This window comes from Myotis yumanensis, unplaced genomic scaffold (genome assembly GCF_028538775.1).
Source record: "Myotis yumanensis isolate MYYU_CA2020_CCGP unplaced genomic scaffold, mMyoYum1.0.hap1 SCAF_2, whole genome shotgun sequence".
Taxonomy (NCBI): Eukaryota; Metazoa; Chordata; class Mammalia; order Chiroptera; family Vespertilionidae; genus Myotis; species Myotis yumanensis.
Window position 1 is genome coordinate 5618100 of NW_027223753.1, and position 23405 is coordinate 5641504.

The 23405-nt window shown below is 44.8% G+C and overlaps 1 protein-coding gene across 2 annotated transcripts in view; it reads left to right on the forward strand.

Annotated features, from left to right (window-relative positions):
- The window catches only part of UBE4B (ubiquitination factor E4B), a 91539-nt gene that overhangs the window by 41918 nt on the left and 26216 nt on the right, over positions 1-23405 (forward strand). The window contains exons 4-16 of one of the 2 annotated variants that reach the window (XM_070404049.1): positions 679-766; positions 1766-1910; positions 3503-3731; positions 4178-4594; positions 5564-5707; positions 12398-12539; positions 13449-13549; positions 14519-14633; positions 18734-18817; positions 21212-21268; positions 21869-21985; positions 22082-22180; positions 22736-22849. In XM_070404049.1, coding sequence (XP_070260150.1) covers positions 679-766; positions 1766-1910; positions 3503-3731; positions 4178-4594; positions 5564-5707; positions 12398-12539; positions 13449-13549; positions 14519-14633; positions 18734-18817; positions 21212-21268; positions 21869-21985; positions 22082-22180; positions 22736-22849 — 1852 coding nt within the window. The remainder of the gene's footprint in view (positions 1-678; positions 767-1765; positions 1911-3502; positions 3732-4177; positions 4595-5563; positions 5708-12397; positions 12540-13448; positions 13550-14518; positions 14634-18733; positions 18818-21211; positions 21269-21868; positions 21986-22081; positions 22181-22735; positions 22850-23405) is intronic. The other variant, XM_070404051.1, reaches the window with a different exon arrangement.

Below are 23405 nucleotides of genomic sequence, written 5' to 3' on the forward strand. Positions count from 1 at the left end.
TTAGGGCCCAGCAGAATATTTAAGGAACCTGGCAAGCTAATTCTTAGTTCTGTATCCAAAAGCAAAGGGTCAAGAATGGCCCAGACTCTCCTAAAGTAGAAGAACCAGGTGGAGGCATTGACCCAGCAGGTATCAAGACTTAGTGTGAAGTTTTAGTAAGACAGCGTGGTGTTGGCTCAGGGACAAACAGCTTGTCCAATGGGACAGAAACCAGTGTCCAGAAAGAACCACACATATACTATATAATAGGACATATGAATAGGTGACTTCATATTAGTGTAAAAATGATGGTCTTGTCAATAGATGGTCCTGGGACACTTATTTATTTAATGTGGGGGAAAGTACTATATGTTCTTAACTAGATTTTATAATCAGGCTCTGAATGATTGTCTATAGCTTACCATAATATGTATAGAAAATATGCTCTGACTATTTTTTTGAAAGTGAGCCTAAGAAAATGACAACTTGGGAAAAATATTAAAATTATGATAGAATGTTTCTATCTTAATATATGAAGAGAGCTCTTTAAAGAATTAATAGAAAAACAAAGGATGAACCTTTATTATTTCGCTTTCCTGACTGATTTTGATTGATATTTGAAAACTTCCTCAGCCAGAGGCTGGGACATTGGGTGGATTTATGAAAGGTAAAAGACGTATTTGTCTTTTGTACTTAAAGCATGTCCCAGGTGGATGTGGATTCAGGAATTGAAAATATGGAAGTTGATGAAAATGATCGAAGAGAAAAAAGGAGCCTCAGCGACAAGGTTGGTAAGAGGAAGCCTTGCTTCTGTTTTAGTACAGGTGACATGACACAGGGAAACAGCGCTCATGTCTTGTATCTGCGGAGTCTGTTAAGAGTGGCCACCCAATCAGCAGGTCCTGGTCAGGTGATTGGTTTTTTATTTTGAGGAAAAATGGGTAGCCCAGCCTGCCCTTACTAATGGAAGTATAACTCAGTCTTTTCGAGAGGAAGGGAGAGGGAGAGAGAGAAACATCAATGATGAGAGAGAATCACTGATTGGCTGCCTCCTGCACTCCCCCATTGGGGATCAAACCCGCAGCCCAGGCATGTGCCCTGACCAGAATCGACCTTGACCTCCTAGTTCATAGGTCGGCATTCAACCACCGAGCCATGCCAGCTGGCCTAACTCAGTCCTTTTAACTGATAAAATTCTTCCCTTATCTTTGTTTCAGGCCCATGTTTCCAACAGGAAATTTGGTTTGTAATAGGAATTCATTCAGAGCTAATTTGAATGTTTTCTGTTGGTGTTTGGCTTAAGCAAGTAGATCAATCATGTCTTTGGGACTATTCCAAGGAAAATGACTGGAAATTGAGACAGTATGTGGGACCCAGTAGCAAGAACAAACTTCTTGAAAACATGAAGTCTTCATATTTTGTTATCATCTGAGTCCAGTTTCTATATTTAGAAACAGGGTGTTGTGGGTTTTTGCTATTTTTGGTGTGGTGTAGAACTGGTATAGGTAATTGGGTCACTTTCTGTTCTGTAAGTTATTAGTGTTCAGCAACACGTGTTTACAAGTTGGAGTGGAAGCAGTGTGGTGCTTTATTTTGTATAGTTCTTTAGTGTTATGAAAAGTGTAGCTCTAGAGTCACAGTAACAAGTTTATCTTTCTCTAAGTCAGTAGGTGAATAGTTCTATGCATTTCTGAAATGAATTAAGTCAGGATTAAGTATTTCTATGGAAGTCTAACTCGGACCTCCCACCACTTGAAATTAACCCCCAAATCTTCTTCCTCACAAGGAGCCGTCGTCGGGTTCTGAAGTATCTGAAGAGCAGGCCTTGCAGCTGGTCTGTAAGATCTTTCGTGTCTCCTGGAAGGACCGGGACAGAGATGTCATCTTTCTTTCTTCTCTTTCTGCACAATTTAAGCAGAACCCAAAAGAAGGTAGGACTCTAGCTTACCTGCCCTATTTCGGAGTCCTGTCCTTAAGGGAAAAAGAGAATGTAAGGTCTTGTCCTTCCCTGCTATCCCGTCACTGTCCTGCTCTGGGTGAGGGTTTTGAGTACAGGGGTACTTCTTGGTCAGGGCACTGATGTATGGCCACTTTCCACTGATCTTATCAATACATCTCTTTTTTACTTTTGCGATTCTCTAAAAGAAAATTATATAAATAAGTTAATAGTGTCCGTTGTCTCAGGGTTGACATTTTTTCCTTTGTAAAAAGAAGATGCTTAGAGCATTAGCACCTTTTACAAAGCAGGAGCATTCTGGGTAGTCTGCAGGGACCCTGAGAGAGGCCCTCGGTATGGCCTGTACCTGCCTGAAGTGCCTCCCAGGTCCTTTGTAGACAGTGGAGTAAATCTGCTGAATTCAATTGCTTAGCAAGATTGGACATACTGATATTTTGCTGTGTTCCCAGTATTCTATTTTAAGAAGCTGCACAAACCACACTTACAACAAAGTAATAAAACTCAGCATGGCAGCCCTTTGGAATACAGAAGAGGTAGGGGAGGTGGGCAAGGGTGTTCTTTGCACATCACAGCAATGCCGCTGGCAGGGATTTGTGTCTGGTTTGATCACTGACGCATTCCCAGTGCCACAAAGAGTGCCTTGCACTTAATCCCTCATTAGATGCATTTTATTTTATTTTCATTGATTTCAGAGAGGAAGGGAGAGGGATAGAAATATCAGTGATGAGAATCATTGATTGGCTGCTTCCTGCAAGTCCCACACGGGATCGAGCCCACGACCTGCGCATGTGCCCTGACCGGGAATCGAACCCATGGCCTCTTGGTTCCTGGGTTGACGCTCAACTGCTGAGCCACACCAGCTGGGCTATAAGTTATAATTTTTAATAACCAAATCAGATAAGACTTGCCTGCATCAGAGCTGTTATTTATGTAGTGATGTTTAAAATGTATTTAAATCCTACATACAGTAAAGCAGTTGGGAGCTGCAGAGAGTGAGAAGGAAGCTAAGCAGTGGGAATCTGCTCCAAAGAGCCAGACGGTGACTACAAGTCAGACCCTTCATAAAATACTTTGAACTTTGTACTTGATAGTTTTACTGTGTATAAAACATATACAGGAGAAGAAATATTAACCCAGTTGATTTCTAGTGTGATAAACTAACCTCTAGCTGGGAGTAACTTTTTTACAGCTAATACATGGTCAGCAGTAACTCATTGACTGCACTCTAATAATTTTTTTTTAATGAGGTTTGTATTTTGGAATAATCCTAGATTTCTAAAGCAGTATTAGAGTATAGGGAGTTTCTGCATACACTTCACCCAGTTCCCCTAACGTTAACATCTTACATAGCCACAGTAGACCTGTCCAAACTAAGACATTCCTATTAACTGCACTCCAGGCCTGATTTGGATTTCTCCAGTTCGCTACTAACATCTCTTTCCTGTTCCAGGGTCCAGTCCAGGCCGGGGCACCACCCTGCACCTCTCTGGTTCCCTTTGGCTCTTTCAAAGACTGTGTATTTAAAGAACCACGTGTAACCTCCCTTTTATTCTGCCTTTCCAACAGTGTTCTCTGATTTTAAGGACTTGATTGGCCAGATTTTAATGGAAGTGCTAATGATGTCCACTCAGACTAGAGATGAAAACCCGTTCGCCAGTCTGACAGCCACGTCACAGCCAATTGCCGCGGCAGCTCGGTCACCCGACAGAAATCTCACGCTAAATACTGGCTCGGTCCCTGGAACGAGTCCCATGTTCTGCGGTGTGGGCTCCTTCGGCGCCAGCTCTTTGTCTAGGTCAGTGCGGTTCTTTTTGCACAGTTAAGTGGTAGTAAAACGGCCACGAGCATGTAGGAGAAGGGAGCATTCTTTCGGGGGCCTGTGCAAATTATAACAGGTGTCATATTTGGGGGCTTGGATTTGGTCACTGCGGGAGGTGTTGTCCTTTTCAGGTTGGTCTCTTTGGCTTTCCATGATTTGGCTTTTGGTAAACTAAAATTTAGAAATAAAATTGTACATTATTCTTTGGCGAGAGGGCTTTAAAATAGAAGTATAACTTCTAGACCTTTACAGCAATTAGGCGATTCTTATTTAGGTATCTCAAAGATTCGTATACTTGAATGCTTAGAGATGGGAAGTGTGACTATACTGTTCTTTAAAAGCGTGATATTTTTTATTTTAATTCTTTATCTCAAGTTTTTCTTCCATTTTCTCTTCTTTCCTCCTCTTCTCACCTAATTCAGCCTCTATGAAACTAGCCCCGCTCCCAGCGCGAGCTTCTGGAGCTCTGTGCCGGCCATGAGCCTGCCCTTTGCCTCCCCCTCCGGGGCGGCCAGCCACGTGGCTGTCCCTTCCATTTCCCTCAGTGCTCATGGCCCGGCCCCCGGGACTGCGGCGGGAAGCCAGCCGCCATCGCCATCGCTGCGGTATCGCCCCTACACTGTCACCCACCCCGGGGGGCCTTCAGCCTCTCCTGCCCCGAGGTCCCCAGGCCTCTCCCTTCCGTCTAGCTCCCCGAGCCTCCCCGCCCTCGCTAGTAGCCCTCAAGCCGTGCCGGCCAGCTCTTCCCGACAGAGGGCCGCCAGCACGGGGCCAGCCTTCCTGCCCGCCTCACCCAGTGCCCTGAGCAGACGCCCCTCCTCCCTCAGGACCTCTCCTAGGTATTTATTCAGCAGGAGAGCTGGCGGCGTGCGTGCAGTGCAGGGAAACAGGTTAACACGTTTGGAAGGACTGTTGTGTGGCACTGACTCCAGCTACATGGGTTTTCTGTTGGGGTTATTAACCGTGTGTCTAACTAGTTGGTAGGCTCTTGCCCTGACTCCGTGCTTCTGCCCGGCTTTGGTAACACCAGAAAGCATGGGTGGCTCTGGTGTGGGCACCTTTGTTCCCTACCTTCCCCTCACCCTTTCTCTGTCCTGTAAAAAAAATAAAAGTAAGGAAGAAAAAGTAACTTAGTTTTTAAAATTGAATTCACATGTCACTCCTCATTACAAGAATTTCAGAGACTGTAGGCAGTTGGTATTTGAGAGTTGTGGATCACAGAACCACTTTTTGACTTTCATACTGTTGACACTTGTAGTTGAAATATAGTCAGACCAAGCAGTGGTGGGGGCAGAGCTGGGCCTGATGTCCCTTAGCTCTGGTCACTGGACAGGACCAGCGTTCATGCCTTGACTCTGATTCCAGCTCCTAGACAGAGGTGGCCCCAGAGTTCCATTAACCCAGTGCCCCTCTCACAGGCCCCTGTGCATCTCCGTGGCTCAGGTGAATCACTTTCCTGCATGTCAGTAGAGAAAACTTCCAGCATAAGCTTTAATTAATCAGACAGCAAAAGCTTTCTCCCTGGCCCTAACCGGTTTGGCTCAGTGGATAGAGCGTCGGCCTGCGGACTGAAAGGTCCCAGGTTCGATTCCAGTCAAGGGCATGTACCTTGGTTGTGGGCACATCCCCAGTAGGAGGTGTGCAGGAGGCAGCTGATCGATGTGTCTCTCTCATCGATGTTTCTAACTCTCTATCCCTCTCCCTTCCTCTCTGTAAAAAATCAATAAAATATATTAAAAAAAAAAAAACTTTCTTCCTCTTGTTTTTCCTCTGTTCCCTGATCACCTTTTTTGCTTTTGTTGTGGTAGTATGTACGACAGTCCTTTCTCCTTCCTCTTCCTCGCGCTTTCTGGGGACAGTAGTGATGATGATGATGAAGAAGAAGAAGATGATGGTGATGATGAAGGTGTTGGTGGTGGTGATGAGTTTTCTTGTGTCCAGTTTGGGTCCAGGTATCAGGAATGGAGTCTTACCCCTGCATGTGCATAGGTGCTTAGGAACTAACTCCCGTAAGCCCTGGTTAGGGGGCTGCTTTGAAACCCAACAGCATAGGGTAAGGCGAGCCCACTGGAGAGTGAAGATGTGAGCAGTTGCATGTCCTGAAATGCTAGGACCCTCTCGTGGGGTACAGGGCACATAGGAAAATTTTCATAGTTGTTGCCTGGTAAGTTTAGAGAAAACTTACATATAATCTTTTGTCAAAAACATGAATAACAGAGTAGAGATCAGTCACCATTAACTTCAGCCGCCCTAAGCTCTACAAATGAAGAACCCTGCACTTACCTGTTGCGAGGATATTCTTGTGAGCAAGCAGATGTAGCAACATGTGCTCTGAGAGGCATGTTTTCCTGCACACAGCTGCATGGATGACTGCTCTTTAGGAACGGCAGAGGTGCTGGTGTGTGTGCGTATGCGCGCTTGCGCGGGTCCTGCCCCGGCTCAGTCTGGGCAATCGGTTGATGGGCCTATGGGGTCATCCTTCCACTGTAATTGTGAGTCTGCTTTCATGTCTAACCTCGATTTCACTGATCGCCTCCTGACCTCAGTGAAGCTAGACTCTGCTTGTTTATTTATTAAAAAACTAGAGGCCTGGTGCACGAAATTCGTGCACAGGTAGGGTCCCTAGGCCTGGCTGGCCATCGGGGCCGATCTGTGGGGCGACCGGCGGGGGGATTGGGGCCCCCGCTGGCACCCGCCTTGGTTGGCCTGGCGCTGCCCACTCACCAGCTCTGTCCCCCGCCCCACTTGCTGGCCAGCCCTGCCCCCTGCCACCGCTGCCGGTCTCCTTCCTCTGTGGGGTTACCGGCAGGGTGATTGGGGATCCCCTGCTGGCACCCGCCTTGGCTGGCCCGAGGCCTGTGGGCTGGGGGCAGCTCCTGCGTTAAGTGTCTGCCCCCTGGTGGTCAGTGTGCATCATAGCGACTGGTCATTCCACTGGTCGTTCCACCATTCCATTGATTTTCATATTAGGCTTTTATTATATAGGATATGTTTTTATTGATATTTAGAGAGAGAGGAAGGGAGAAGGATAGAGAGAGAGAAACATCGATGAGAGGAACATTATTGAACACCTGCCTCCTGCAAGGCCCGTACTGGGGATCAAGCCCATAATCGAGGCATGTGCCCTGACCGTGACCTCTTGGTTCTTGAGTCGACCCTCAACCCCTGAGCCAAACCAGCTGGGCTAGCCCCTGCTTGTTTAGACGGCCTTTGGAATGGCAGCAGAGGCCTAAACACAGTTCATTAATATTGCTGAGTGTTCCCTCCTGAAAAAGGCTACTTAGGTTGTCCAGGTGACTTTGAAAAAGAAAATACAACAATACCGTCTTTCTAACACTCTGACTCATTGTCTTATAATTTTGCTCTTAAATTGAAGTTTCCTCTGGGCTGAGTTGGTACAGTATTTGTGCCCAACACTGTTTAAAAATAACTCCAGGCTATAAATAGAGCCGGCAGTAGGAGTAGGTACACTTCATTACCTCTGACAGTGGGCAGAGGACTGAGTGTATAAAGGGAGAGGAACGGGGGCGCAGGTTGACTGCTGACTCAGGAAGGTTGATGTTTGTATTAGCTTGAACATTATGCCGCTCTTTCTCGAGTAAGCTTCCCAGCCGAAAAGGTGCCTTTTTCTTGTAGGAAAATCCTGTTGCATGATCATAGTTATGCGGCAGGTATCCTCGTTAGGAATCAGTTTCCATGCATGATAAGTGCTTTGTTAGCTGTTTGTGAACTATCTGCGGGAGAATTCTCTCTCCCTGGCCTATTTAATCCCAGCTTTCTCTAACAAAGGTATCAGATGGTGTGCTGCTGTCACTAACACCTGTCTTTCTGGACTTACAACATCCCAGCTTTGTCTCAGATCTAGATCCTACACCTGCCAGGAGAAGTAAAACTCCGGGGTTGTGTAATAATAGCTGAGCACACTCACTGAGCATCACGTGCCAGCCACTGTCAGTGCTGCATTCATTGCCACCGTAATCCGCCCAGCAGTCCTCCTCCTTACTGTGAGAACTGGGCCACGGGGAGGGAGGCGAGTCACGTGACTAGGCCGTGCAGAGCCTGGGTCAGAGCCCCCGGGCTGCCTCTGGCGTGTCCATCTTCGTCCAATAGGACTGTGTTGTTCTCGTTCCTTACCGGTTCTTTTGCTGCCAAGAGCATCTACTCTGTTCTGCGCAAGAACATTTGACTCCGTAATTACAGAATCGCATCCCAGGCAGCAGGCACGCCCTTTGCTGGCTGTCAAAATGGAATCTGATCTATCCAGATTTTGGCCCCTTAGAGGTTCCGAATAGATATAAAAAAGAATATAAAAGGATGGGTAAAAAGACATAACTGATTAAACAGATAGAGAGGAACTTGAGAATGCTGGTAGGGCCAGAACCAGGAAGGGCCAAACCTTGTTAATGAAGCGCTCAGCAAATGGTTTTTCCTTTTCCCCTCTCTAATTCATCATCTCAGAGTTTTATTTCCTTTGAAGGAAGATTTCAACACCCACTTCTTACATTCAAGATTAAGGTGAGGAAGGAATCGGCAGGGCTTATATCTGCCCCCCTCTGTGTGTCCCGTGGAGTTGATGTCATGCAAATCTTTTTGGAAGTAGTCTGGACATAGGTTCCTATGTTCATATCTTCATTTCTTATAGTGGCGATGCTAAGGGTTAATTTAAAGAAGGTAGGACCATTCCTTCTGCAATGTTGTGTGGAGAGAGCTGTGTGAATTATAAGGAACCACTTCTCCCAGGAGTGGAAGTGAGTGAGGTGAGAGAATTGTCTTGTGATAAAGAACATAGGAGTTATTCTGAGGAAAGTTTCTCTCATTGTTTCCTAGGAAGTGGGTGACTAGAAAGAAATATTCCGGTTTTTGTTTTTTCACTGCTTAGATATTGCAATGAAGCAGGTCAAATCTTGAAAGTCATGAGCCTCTCTGAACAGGAAGAGAAAAATGACAAGGTAGTGAAAAAGTGACGTTTATTCTGATTTGTGCTGGCCGTCACTACTTGGAGATAAGACATGGAAATAGTCTAAAATAAATCATTCTTCCTGTCAGTCCCAAGACCTTCCAGTGACTTCCCTCCTCACTCAGAATAAAACCCAAAACCTCTCACCCTGGTCTACAAGACTGCGCAGCTCACGTACACACACGTGCACAAATGCGCACATACAACACACACGCCTCCTTTCTCACCGCATCTGCCTCCACCTGCCTCCCTCCTCCAGCTCCTACTCTCCTTCCTGCTCTTGAACTTACTCAGCATATCTCCTCCTGCCTTAGGCCTTTGCACTTGGCTGGCTGCCCGACTCCCTCAGGTCTGTGTGTAAATGCCATCTTATCAGACTGTGTCCCTGACCCTGCTGTATTAGACGTGGTATAAAACACGCACACGTCCCGCCCTGCTCTGTCCCCCGTCCTCTGCTTTTCTTTCCCCCAGAGCTCTGCTCTGTTCAGTCGTTACTGAGCCTCTCTCCTGGAACGTAGGTGCCTAGGAACAGGTCTGCAGCTCTTTGACTCTGCGTGTTACCCAGGGCCCACGGCAGGGCCTGGAAGCAGCAGGCACACTGCTTCCCTTGTTAGTGCATCGCTGAAAGCTACACCGTTCTGATTGTACGCTGCATTGAGAAGATATAAAATTGCAGGACCTGCATGCAAAAAAAAAAAAAAAAAAAAGGAAAAAAGGAAAGAAAATAGGAGGGTGATTATTCCCCTTGGAGAAGAAAAGAAACTGCAATGGAATCTTTTTAAGAAACAAGTTTTTAAAATGGGATTTAGTTTGCACAGATCTGAGGCATGTGTAATATCCCCAGGAATATTTTCATTGTGTTTTCAGAAGGATTCAGGTATTATGTGATTCCAGCATGTGAGGTAATTACATTATTAACTAGGACTGATGTAGTTTCAGAAAATGGCTCATATGTTTTCCCAGAGATACTCTTAGGACTTACATATGACACATTCCCGATGTCATATTTCATATGTCAGCAGTTATAAAATATAACAGCATTTTTAGGAAAAAACGAAAATACTTAAAACATTTAAAGGGTTTATCAATAGCATGAATTTAGGCATATAAACTATCCACCACTTTCTCCTTTACTATCTGTCATTCAGAATTTGAGTCCAATTCTTTGACTGTGAATCTACAGCTCCTTGTAAGTGACTTTTGACCTTTGACACATATGCATAGCAAGTGTTGGCTGGACTGGCTGGTTTTCATACTTGTGATCATGGTCTACTTTAGCACCTTTAGGATTAAACTTACACTTTTGAACTATATTGACCAACACTGGTCAATATACTCTACATATCCTATTTGGTTAAACCTTTTTTTGTTTGTTTGTTTCTTTTCTTCTTTTTTCTTTCTCTTCTCTTGAAATCAACTGGAAGTGTTGCTTGGTGCCTGACAGATGGTCACCAACAGACACCAACCTCCTAGCTTTGAAAACTCTACTATTTTCCCTTGCATTGCCTGGCACCTGACAGGCCGTCTCTACCTGCATTGTCACTCTTCATGCCTTAGTGCAGCATTTGTGAAGATATTTCAGTTGGCTTGAGGTGTTCAGATTTAGTCACAGTGGGATGGGTGTGCTGGCTGAGAGTGGAGTCTAGTGTCCGGGCATGACCTGCCACCATCTGAGCAGGCCAGTGTCTCAGTGTCTCACAGGCGGGCCCACGCAGTGCGGGCACTGCCTTGATGGACTCCTTGCTGCTGGCAAGGACCCATCAACATCCAAGAAATATAAGGTGCTTTCCGCTTCAGAAATGTAAAAATGGAGAAATACGGGCTTAGGGCCAAGGCAATGTATGGTTTTAAATTTCCTTTTTAAACACGAGGAGTCTCTGTTTTCATTGTCATTTGCAAGAGCTGCTCAAAGGAAAGGTGACCTTAACGGTGCGTAGGCACAGCCTGTATTCGCACAGTTCATCTTGGGGACCTGTCGCCCTACCGTAGCCCCTGAGTGACTGACGTCAGAGGAGGAGGCAGGGATAGCAGGTGGGGGGGAAGCTGAGGTGAACACAAACATCCCTTTCCCCCTTTCTGCTTTCGGGGACTCAGCACACTTCTTATATTTGTGGGTGGGTTTTCCTGTTTTGTTCTTACGGGTTTTTTCCTGTGCTTTGTTACAGTACCCATCCTCTGTTGTCAGGCCAGTGAACAGATATCAGGTCCTGCCCTTAGTTCATGAAGAGTGCCCCAAAATTAACAGATAAGAAGACACAGAAGTTAATTGTGTGTTGTTTTTTAGGGTTCCCATGCTGGCCTGCCCGTCTTTGTCCTGGCTTTGTCCGGGTGCTCTGTGAGTGCTAGTCACCTGTCAGGAGGGCCTTGGCTGCCTGGTGCCTTTGCCTGCCTCTCCGCCTTAACTCCTCCCTCCCTTCCCTATCACACCTATAGTAAGGCCTGTATTGTAGGAATTCAAATTTTCTGGAAGCTTTGGATATAAAACTGGCATTGTTTTCATATTTTTGATTGAAATACTTTAATGTCATTTGAAGGCAGTTATATTTTTCTAAAAGCTAAGGTTGGTTATGTCTATATTCCAAAATTAGTTTTGTGTATCTACCCGTCTGTGTACGTAACATGTTGTTAATGTGTCAGTTCCTTTTGCTTTTTAATTTCTATCCTTTGTTGGCCCACGTTGAAGTAGGAATGGGTCTCTCAGGTTCCTGATATTCTTCCCATCCTTTATCATCTTTCACATGTAACTTTTTGGGTAAGCTTATGTTTTCTCATTTCATCTCATTTCAAAATTCCCGGCCTCTTCCTATGCCATGATTAATCTGTCTCCTCTGTGCAAATCAAATCAATCGGTGAGTTAACATCAGATTGGGCATATGACCTAATGCTCTAAACTGGAGTTCTCTCACACCTAACCCTGTGGTGATGTCTGGCTTTGGCCTAGAGAACAGTGATACTGATGATAACAATGCCTCACACAGTCTCCTGCTTTCGTCTACAAAGCACTTCACATGATTTTGTTTAACCCTCTCTGCACATGAGATGAGGTTTGGGTTCAGGTGACAGGTAAGCTGTAGGCTGGGAAGAGACCCCAGGTTGGGACTCTCCCCGAGCAAGGGTTTGGTTTTGTTCTTACTGTGCTGCTTTGCCTTTTTCACTGAGAGCTTTGGAAAATTTGTGTTGATAACCAACATTTTCATGTCTCCTAACTGGACAGTTTTCCTAAGCTCTGGCCCTGTTGCCAAATGCTAGCTGAAGGCTTTGAGATCCACGCTAGGAGTTAGGAGGAGGAGGGGTGTTTTGCTCTCCTGTCAGCGATAGCTCAGTGTGCTCTAACCCCCGTGTCTGCCCGAGCGATGCTGCCCGCTTGGCTTAGGGACGTGTGGCTTCCCTTCTGATGCCTCGCCGTGCTTAGGCCTCCTGGTTTTGCAAGTTGCCATTCCCAAAAGATAAGATGTTGGGTTTCTGGTCAGACTTCTTAAGTCAGAATAAAATGTTTATTAGAAATGACTGTGGGTGGCCTTGGAGCAGGGGGATGAGCAGTCAGCTCCAGCCTTGGCTGCATGGGGCCTGCGTTCTGGCCCGGGGCAGGGGTCCCAACAGGCTTTCTGCTGCAGAAGTGCAAACTGTCTAAAACAATGTGCTGAGGAGAGGTGCGAACCATCACTTTCTCTTCTCTTCTCCAAAGTTTTGGAGCCTGTGGTGGGGCAAGTTCTTGGGATTCCTACAGTGACCATTTCACCATTGAGACCTGCAAGGAGACAGATATGCTGAACTACCTCATCGAGTGTTTTGACCGAGTTGGAATAGAGGAAAAAAAAGCACCAAAGGTAATAAGAAATAGATTCATCTAAAAGAGCCCACAGAGCCTGGTCATTTGATAAATAATAGTTTCCACCCCCTACTTAGCATTCATTTATTTATTCATGAAGTGTTATTGAGCATGTACTACGTGCCAGGCACTATTCCAGGAGCTTGGGATATGAACAAAACAGACGAAGACCCCTGCCCTCATAGAACTCACATCCTAGCAGAGGGAAGAAGTGACAGGGCCAAGGGTCATTGCTACCAACAGCTTACATGGCCCTAGTAATTTCTGATAGTCTCTCATAATCATAATAAACAACATTTATGTAGCCCGTAGACTGGCAGGTGCTGTGCTGGGCCTGCATTAGTTCAGATTCCCAGTTCAGTTAGCCTGGTGTAATCCAGGCTACTATTTTTAATAGTAAGATGCATACTATTTTTAATGTTGTATGAATAAGCAAATGAACCTTGGAGAGATTAAGTAATTGTCCAGAATCACTTACATAATAAGTTGCAAAACTGCATTTAAACTTAGGAAGCTATACTTTTTCTCTTTTGTGCTGAATTCATTATCATTTCATTTTATTCCTACTTCATTTTCTAGTTCTAGTTTTCCATTAGAAACTAATCTGGTTGTCCACCTGTTGGTTTCATATGTCTGCAGGGCCTCTGGGGTTTGTTGCTCTTAACCTTAGCAAAGCAGAGCGAGTGGGCACATGTCTGAGATTCCTGAGTGGTCGCCTCCAGCCTCCACTTCTTTCTTCTCTAATGTAGATTTCAGCAGAAGTAGTGACCGGGGTGATACAGTTACCCCGGCTTGTTCAGTGTGAATTAAGGAAGAGCAGAGCATGCCTTTTTCTGGAGTTCCGTCTCTTCTGAATGTTGTCAGTTTTCAACAGTCTGGGGTTATTTTGTTTGTCTTTTCTTTTCAGATGTGCAGCCAGCCAGCGGTCAGCCAGCTTCTGAGCAACATCCGCTCACAGTGCATATCCCACACTGCGTTAGTACTGCAAGGCTCCCTCACCCAGCCCAGGTAGGAGAAACCGAGATTGCTTGATGTTAGCAGGGGAAGTCTAGACACTGCTCATCTTTAATTGGATAAAGCATAAACCAATAAGTGAAAGAGGTGAATTTTTTAAAATATATTTTTTGTTGATTTCAGAGAGGAAGGGAGAGAGAGATAGAAACATCAATGATGAGAGAGAATTATTGATTGGCTGCCTCCTGCAGGCCCCTCCATGGGGGATCGAGCCTGCAACCCGGGCATATGCCCTGACCAGGAATCGAACCGTGACCTCCCGATTCATAGGTCTATGCTCAACCGCTGAGCCACACTGGCCAGGGCTAATCTCTCAGTTTTTAGACAGAAAGGAATTTATTTATGACTAGAGGCCGGGTGTATAAAATTCGTACACGGTGTGTGTGTGTCCCTCAGCCCAGCCTGTGCTCTCTTGCAATCTGGGACCCCTTGGGTAGGGTCCCTAGGCCTGGCCGGCAATCAGAGCCTATCGGGGCTTTCCTTCCCCTAGCTGCCGGCAGCTGGCCCTGCCTCCACCGCTGCCACTGCTTGCCATCTGTGTGGCACTGCTCCTCCCACCCCACCGTGGGTCACCTCCCTCTGTGGATGACAGGCGTGCAGTGCAATCACTTGGCTGGCCTGGGCCTCCCTCTGCAGGGCAATCGTGGGGCGATGGCAGGTCCCCCCTCCCCCCGACCAATCACATCATACCTGTGTTGGCTGGCCTGGCGTCAGTGCGTGTCATAGTGTGGTTGTCCGGAAGGTCGTTCTGCTGTTCGGTCATTTGGTTGATTTGCATATTATGCCTTTATTATAATAGATAAGAAGAGTGATCTTTTACCTAAACTACCTATGTCCTGTAGAATATTTGGGAGATTTCAAGTTTGACATTTGGCTGGCAGTTGCTGACATGGCCTTCCATGTGTTCTGTATTATGGGGTAATTGGTTGACTCATCGCAGTTATTGACTCTCCTGGTCCGCAGGTCCATGCAGCAGCCATCCTTCTTGGTGCCGTACATGCTGTGTAGGAACCTCCCATACGGCTTCATTCAAGAGCTGGTGAGAACCACTCACCAGGATGAAGAAGTGTTCAAGCAGGTAAGGTTTCGGGAATTTGCTACCAAGACTTTTAGCTTAGGAGTTTCTATGATGAGGCTGGTTTTTAAATGCACCATGTATTGAAACTCTGTTCCTGAATTTTATTATGCACGTGTTATCTGCTCAGAAAGGAGACCGACCTGAGATCCCTTTCTTAGGGAAATCAGATTGACAGCTGCATTGTTCAAATCAGGTGCCATTTCAACTAATCAATGAGGCAGGAATATTCTAAATAGGATTCGTGCTAAGTGCTTTGGGAAATAAGAAATATAAGGGTGTGTCCCTGATTTTTAAGGAGCTTTTAACACAGGAATACCAAGAGATAGCATCAGGCTCACTGTGCATTTGATGAGTAGTGTTGAAAATTAGCTCTCCGTGTTTACAAAAAGGCGATTAATAAATTAATGACCAAATTAGGGCAGTGGCAATTTGCACACCACATAAAATCTTTCTCTTCCTACCAGTAATCTGGGGGTGATGTCTCATATCTTACTGATTACTTCATTCATTAACTATTCATTCATTTTTGATACCTCATTGTGTAAAGTCAGGTGAAAATGCAGATATGCAACATTTAATAATAAAGCTTAATAATAATAATAACTAATAAGCTCAGGCTTGCAGGGTTTTTTTAGCATTGCCTTTTGGTTGCTGCTTTATGGCTTATCTTACAAAGTACACTCTTTGGTCCTAACCGGTTTGGCTCAGTGGATAGAGCATCAGCCTGCAGACTGAAGGGTCCCAGGTTCGATTCCAGTCAAAGGGCACGTGCCTCAGTTGCCAGCTGGATCCCCAGTGGGGGGCGGCAGGAGGCAGCCAATCAATGATTCTCATCATTAATGTTTCTATCTTTGTCTCCCTCTCCCTTCCTCTCTGAAATCAATTTTTTAAAAATTAAAAAAAATAGTATGCACTTTGCCACAGCCACTTTCACACAAGCTGCTTCCTTCCCTTCATGAAAGGATTTTTATGACATTTTCTCTCAGTTTGTTGTATGATCATTTCTTTTTTGTGTGACTAGGAAGAATAACAGAGGCAAGCTATACTTGATATGATTCCTATTAAACTGTTTTTATACTTAATACTAGAGACCCGGTGCACGAATTTGTGCATGGGTGGGTCTGGATAGCTGCCCTGATCGGGGTGTAGGGGGGTGGGGGTGGCGGCCAGCCCCACCCCCTGGTCAAACTTCCAGTAGAGGAGATAATTTGCATATTGGCCTTTTATTATATAGGAGGATTACTTATAGCTATTAATTTTTTAAAATATATTTTTAATGATTTCAGAGAGGAAGGGAGAGAGAGAAACATCAATTATAATTATAAGAGATTATCATTGGTTGGCTGCCTCCTGCCTGCCCCACACTGGGGACAGAGCCCACAATCTGGGCATGTATCCTGACAGGGAATCGAACTGTGACCTCCTGGTTTATTGGTTGATGCCCAACCACTGAGCCACACCAGCCAGGCTATAGCTATTCATTTTAATGTCTTTGAATTCTCAGAAATTGTGTCTTTAAAATTCAGGAGTGAAACTCCCAGTTAGCATTGCATACTCTGTCTGGATCCATCTGTTGCTTCTCTTACCTGATGGTCTCGTTGACATAGGGGAATAGTTAAGGCATCAGAGTAAGCTTTTCTTCTCTAGAACGTTGAGTGAACGCTGATGAAAATAAGTAACTGTCTTGAAAGGTGATACATTGTGTTATATGTGTAACTGCTTTAACTAGAATACTTGCATTAATAAAGACATCATTTGAGGGACCCAGAGTAGCTTCAACTAAAATATCATCCCAATGATCAGCTGAAAGGAGTGTGTTGTGCCTGTTTTATTGCATAGAGGCTATAAAATGACCTCTTTGTTTTTATACAATTGAGGTGAAATTCACATAGCAAAGGTACCCATTTTGAAGTGTACAGTCCAGTGGCATCTAGTATATTCACAATGTGTCAACCACCGCAGGCCTGCTTTTTTTATTTTTTTTTTAAATATATTTTTATTGATTTTTTACAGAGAGGAAGGGAGAGGGATAGAGAATTAGAAACATTGATGAGAGAGAAACATCGATCAGCTGCCTCTTGCACACTCCCCACTGGGGATGTGCCCGCAACCAAGGTACATGGAAACCTGAGAAACTTGACCGGAATCGAACCTGGGACCTTTCAGTCCGCAGGCTGACGCTCTATCCACTGAGCCAAACCAGTCAGGGGCGGCCTGCTTAATTTTAATCACAGGATTCTGATGCCTTATCTGCCACTTAGTCTTAAACAAGGCTTGTCTCTCCTTAGGTATCACCATGTCTTTTCTAGAAAGGATGAGTAAAACAGAGTTGCTGAACTGAAAAACAAGTTTCCTGTCTTCTTTAAATTATTAAATCTTTTGACTAAAATGTAAATATTTGTGATATTCACAGATAAATAAAGATATCAGAAATAAATTGTTGCTAGAATTTAAGCTTGGAGATGAACACCTGTAGCATTTTTTATCATTGCTGGGAGCTATTTATATGAATAGAAGAGAATTATTAAAATATGTAAGTCACACAGATAGTATAACACTTGCCTATTTGAAAAATAAGCTTAGCAATATTGTCTGTTTGTTACGCAAACTCTACTTACAAAAAAGGAAAGCTCTATTAGAGAGAGTAATGATGCTTTACTTTATAGCATTCCTGAAAACGGTGCTCAGAGATTACTTGAGATGACCAGTTAAGAAATTTATTTCTGGTGATTCTGGAACTTCTGTTTGTTTGTTTTCTTGCTTGCAGTTTTGGCGTTCCCCATCTCAGCACTTCCTCTCCATTTTTAGCTCTTACGCAAGCACATTACTTCCACCCCGATTGCTCATTTGCAAAACTAGAATGATTTCTTCCAGAGCTGTGTTGATACCTCTGGATGCCGTAAGGCCCGGGTAGTCCAGGGCACCTTTCTGTAATACTGTGCTTCCTAAACCATGAAGGTGCTCAGTACAATGGAAGGAGGTTATTAGTAGGAAAGGGAGTTTCTCAGGTTTCCCAGGGGCTTCATAGAACTCCCTTTTCCAACATGTTGGCATTCAGATTGTTAGCCGTTGGTAACGACTTTTTCTACCTTAATGGAATTAGAAGTCTCGAATCCCTACCAGATCCCCAGATGTGTTGATGAGTATGAGTGCATCGTGACATTCGAAGTCATGTGTGCTGTGCTCATCTGGCAGCGTCTGTGTGCCCTGGCATTAGTGGTAAACTTGTAAAAGGACATGGGAGTGCCCTGCAGCTCTGACAGCAGGCTATTGTGTATGTGGAGGGAAGACATTCTGATAAAGTTGTCTTTTTCAATTTTAACGTTTATCAGCTATCTCTTTGTTCTACATATTTAAGGTTAATCCTATGTAATAAAAGGCTAATATGCTAATTGTTCCTTCGGGAGTTTGACCGACCGTAGTTCAACGCTCGCTATGACGTGCATTGACCACCAGCGGGCAGCACGGAATGTAGGAAGGCTCCGGCCGGCAGCCGAAAGGCCCCGATTGGCCCTGATCGCCTGTCAGGCCTAGGGATCCTACCCGTGCACGAATTTTATGCACCAGGCCTCTAGTGTAATAATAATATCCATTATTGGTCTGTTTTTCTTGTTCTCTTCAAAATACAGGGAAAGATGGAAGGAATTAGATGGAGGTGGGAGGTGAAAAGCATTTCTTAACACCATTGATAGAGGTGAGAAAGTATTAGAACATGTAGTCCAGTTTCTTTACAGATTATGGGTGCTTGATGATCAGAAACATGTGTTCTGAGTTGTGTAGAATTGAGCTGATTAAAGCAGGGACCCCTGGAGGCTCCAGATTCCTGAGTTTCTGTGGAATCCCGGGGAGTGGGAAGTCCTGCCAGGGTGTTAGGGTTCTCCGTGTGCTGTTGCTTCTGGACAGTTCGGCTGCATTACTTTGTGGCTGGGCGTGAAGGACAGCAGCACCCTGGCTGGGTCTGGACTCCCTTATATGCAAACAGCCTTTCCTTGGGGATGCGGGAGACGCCTGTGCATTCAGATCCGCACTTTATTTACGATGCCTCCCATTCTTAAATTTCCTTAAACTTATATTTCTCATTTTGTTTTGTTTTCTTACAGATCTTTATCCCCATTTTGCAAGGCCTGGCGCTTGCTGCCAAAGAGTGCTCCCTTGAGAGTGACTACTTTAAATACCCCCTCATGGTAAAGCTGCTTCTTTCTTATAACCCATTCACTAGCTGTTTTCTCCCAGGTTATGTTAACATACACTTTTCTTTCAGGTCCACGATCAACCTTGTTTTCAAATTTAAAACACGAAATCATTGTGTGGCCATGCAGAGTGTGTGGCATGCAGTGGGATGGGTCAGCGACGACAGTTAGCAGCCCAGTACCCATCCCACCCATCGAGGCCTAGACAGTCAGTGATCAGTCATTAAAGTGCCCCCCGCTCATTGGATAGCTTATGAGAACGATCATTATTGGTGGTATCCTTCTGATTCTCCCAGCAGTGAGCATGCCATACTATTTGGGATAAAATTTAGCTTAAAAAAATTACAAATGCAAATAAAAGGTTAGGCTATTCTAAGAAAAGTATACAGCTTTATCATTTATGTAGTGACTTTGTACAGAAGGTCTAAGAGCAATTTTCTTGTTCACCTTCCATTTCCTGGGGCTATACACTTCAAGCTTTACTTGAACATGGAAAACACGGATCTACTTAGCTCAGCAGAAATTGTGGACGAACGTTTCAGCTAGATTCTCATCGAGGACCTTGACTGTGATAAAAATATTGGAACCAGAAACAAAATAACAGGCTCTTTTCTTCTCTGAATTTGCTTCTTTGAAATTTTAGGAGAAAAATACTTTGAAGCACTACTGAATATTTTTTATTCTAGAAATATGAAGGGAAATATCAAAATAATCCATTAACTCTGTGTATAAATACAGCCTTCCATAAATTGAGGTCTTGGTTAAATAGATATTTTTTACCGCATTTGTTCCATTTAATCATTATACACACTTAATGTTTATATCTCACAATTAACTTGTTAGTTACTGAGGACCCGGTCTGTGCCAGGCCCTGGGGATGCAGGAGCCCACTAGACAAGGGACCAGCTCTCTACAGGGTGCTCGTAGTCTGCTGCAAAAACCAGCAAAACAGTCAGCAAAGTGCACGGGATAAATGCTGGCGCAGAGGCGTGCACAAAGGGTACACTTACCTCCTAAAAACCCCAAACCGAGCTCACAGGCAGGTTAAAGACCCTGCTGGGAACCGGAACTCTGGTTTTAAAGATCGTTTTTGCCTGGATTTGTACAGGGCTCTTCATCGCACATGCTCTTCAGGTTCCTGACAAAAGTCATTCATCCTTATGCTCTGCTCTGTGTGTGGCAGATAAAAGGAAGTGGAATAAGCTGATGGTTTGAACTCAGTGGTGAAGTATTTCGGTGCACATGACTTACCACCATATTCTGTAAATATTCCTTCCTGGAATCGCTGACTTTCCTATGGTGGTTTGATTCAGTAAGGAGCTTTTAGTGTCAGATATCAACAAAACACAAAGGCTTTCATTATGATAGACAATCAGTTTATTTTGTACCATTATTGGTGCCTGTACAGCAATGAGTGTGCATTTTGGGAAAGGACAGTAGTGAGAGGCAGGCAGAGGGAGTCTCCTGGAGCCAAAACCAGAAACTGATTATTCTCTAGGTCAGTGGATCCCAACTCTGCCCTACCTTCAACTCACCTGGGGACCTTTACAAAATCCTGATGCCCGGCTCCCAGGCACTGTAATTGAATTCATCGCGTGCGTGGTGAGGCTGTGGCCTGGCATTGGGATTTCTGACACTTCCCAGGAGATCCCAAAGTGCAGCAAAGTTGGGGAACCCTGAACTGAGCAGCAAGAATACTCCCTTCTCGGTGGTGCACTGAGCCTGGGCTTCTCAAAGACGTGTCGGTGCACCGTGTCCACATTGCAGAGAGAAGTAAGCCCACTGTTCACATGGCATTTGATTGGCTTACAGTGGCTGTGTTAGTGCTGCTTGTCCCTAAAAAAACACTTTTCATGATTCTCTGATATGAGAATGATTGACACTCAGAAGGAAAATGTTGGAGTTCTCAAAAATACCAGAGATCATGAAACCAAGGAATACTTTTAAATATGTTCTGGATTTGATAGCTTATTAAATTATAATTCTTTATAGTTCTGTTTAGCACTGGCAAGATTACCCATCTACAGTTTATGAAGCATATCTTTTTGACATGGAAAAAAAGTTATTTCAAAAATATATAGATACATTTATCTCTGTGTATATGCACAAAAATATGTCTGGAAAGCTGTTAACTAAAATATCAATAGAGGTTGTCCCTTGGTGTAAGGTTTGAGTGACTTTTAGCTTCATTTTATATTTCTGTTTTATGTTAAGTGTTTTACAGGGCGATGTATTGCTGAGTCAGGGAAGCAGTGAAGCTGTTAGGGTTGGGAGGGATACATGCGCATTTACAGCAGCAGTTAGAGCTATTCTTCGGAAAGCCTCCAGCTCCGAAGGCTTTGTGGTCTGATGAAATATGTTTAAACGATTCTCTGATCTGATTTCCAGGCTTTGGGTGAGCTCTGCGAAACCAAGTTTGGGAAGACACACCCCGTGTGCAATTTGGTAAGTGCCTCCCTGGTGGGCTTGCACACTTGGAGTGAGCATATAACTCAGAAGGTGTTCCTCAGTGCATCATGGGAGATGTCCGCCGTAGGGCATTTAGATCTAGACATAGGTAGCATGTGTGGGTGGCTCTGGATTCTTAAATTGATGTCATATACCATTTCCTGGGATGAAGCTGTTGACTTTCTTTAGTGATTTTTTAAATTTTGGGTTAGTATTATACATCTAGAATAATACATCTAGAATAGCAAGTCCTAGGGAAGAATTGACTTGAATCCTTTTGCAGTATAAGAAGAGTTCATGTGCACTCCATCGCAGAGTTTCTGAAACATCAAACTTAAAAGTATGTCCATAGAAACTTAGAAGTATATCTTATAAAAGTATGGAGGAGCTGGAGGCTTTCCTCCATCCGAGATGAGAAAACACCAGCAGGGGGAAGCGAGCACACGTGGGAGCGTGTGTTTTGGGATGTTAATGCCCACATTGTGCTGGTGGCTCAGGACCCGCTGCGGAGGTCGGCTGTTGGGAACTCTGTCCATGACTGTTTTACCTCCCTCGCAGAGACAGCCGGCTTCATCTGCCGCTTTCATTTCTGCACAGGTCGCTTCCTTGCCGTTGTGGTTGCCGAAGTCCCTCAGCCCTGGGTCCGGGCGGGAGCTGCAGAGACTCTCCTATTTGGGGTCTTTTTTTAGCTTCTCAGTCTTCGCAGAAGATGATGTAAGTATAGTGGCCATTTGCACCTTTGCTCTTGTGTTCAGATTCCTTCCCAAATGTATAATATATGTCGATTGAATTTGTTTCTTTTCTTTCCAGGCTAAAGTGGTTGAAAAATATTTCTCAGGGCCTGCTATTACCCTGGAAAATACTCGAGTGGTTAGCCAATCATTGCAGCATTACTTGGAGCTGGGAAGGGTAGGTGTTCAGAAAATGAACTCGGGGGATGAATAAAAGGCGGTAGACGAGTAACCGGTGCCTTGAATGGTCAGCAAGAATGCTACGCGCCCTCGGTAGGAGGCATCGCTGGGCACGGGTCCTGAGTTTAGTGGCCAGGCTTTCTCCAACTTGCTCTTAGGCATTTAAAACATGGGGTGAGTGAGCGCTGTTAGTTTAACTCGCTGGTCCCAAATGTAGTTTATATGGCTTCAGTTCTCAAAAAAAGCAGCAAAATTATAGGCTAGTTATAGCGTCATTAAGGTAATTGTGATCCTCTCCTGGAAAGGAAATGGCAAAGGCTATTTTATTAAAACTAACTACTTCCTTCTCCACTCCACATCCCCTTCCATGCTAATGGCTGTCGACACAGTTGAGTGTGGGCTTGTCGTCTGCTCTTCCTGTCGCCAGCTTCTTGCAATCAGAGGAAGTGGGGAGGAGACAAGGTGGGGAGGGAGCTAGCCGTCCTTAAGTCCAAAGGAATGGTTTTTAAAGTAAAGCTTTAATTTTTTTCTTTGTTTTTAAAATAAATTTCAGCAAGAGCTTTTCAAGATTCTGCATAGTATTCTGTTAAATGGTGAAACCCGGGAGGCCGCCCTTGGTTACATGGCGGCTGTCGTCAATGCCAATATGAAAAAAGCACAGATGCAGGTAGGACCCCTAAAGGCTCCTTTTATTGCTTCATTAATTCATTCCTCTAACTCCTCTGTTCATTCAGCGCTGACCCGACACTGTCCTAGGAGATGGAGATGCGTGTTGAACAAGATGGAGACACTTCCTGCTTCTGTGCAGCGGGTGTCCTGTAGGGTAAATGAGTGAGCCCACAGACATGGTTTCAGCAGACATAGCTCCTAGGAAGCAAAGACCGCAAGGTACCGCCCTGGAGAGTGACAGTGGAGGTTCCAGAAAGAAGCTGTGGGTGAATTTTGTCTGAGTGGCGGAAAGGCCCCTCTAAGGAGGTGGCATTTGATCAGAGACCTGACTGATAGAAAGAACCAGCCATTGCAAGGCCGGGGAAAGGGCTCTCTAGGCAGGCGTAAGGCACTAAGGTTGGAATGGACTAGCTTTGGAGCAAGCCCACATGCCGGCCTTTGTAGCTGGAAGACCGTGAACAGGAAGTAAAAGGTGGGTGGTGTGTTAGGAGGGTGGTCAGAGGCTCCATCAGTTTGCTCAGGGAGGAACCGTCTGAATCTGTGTAGAGAAGGGA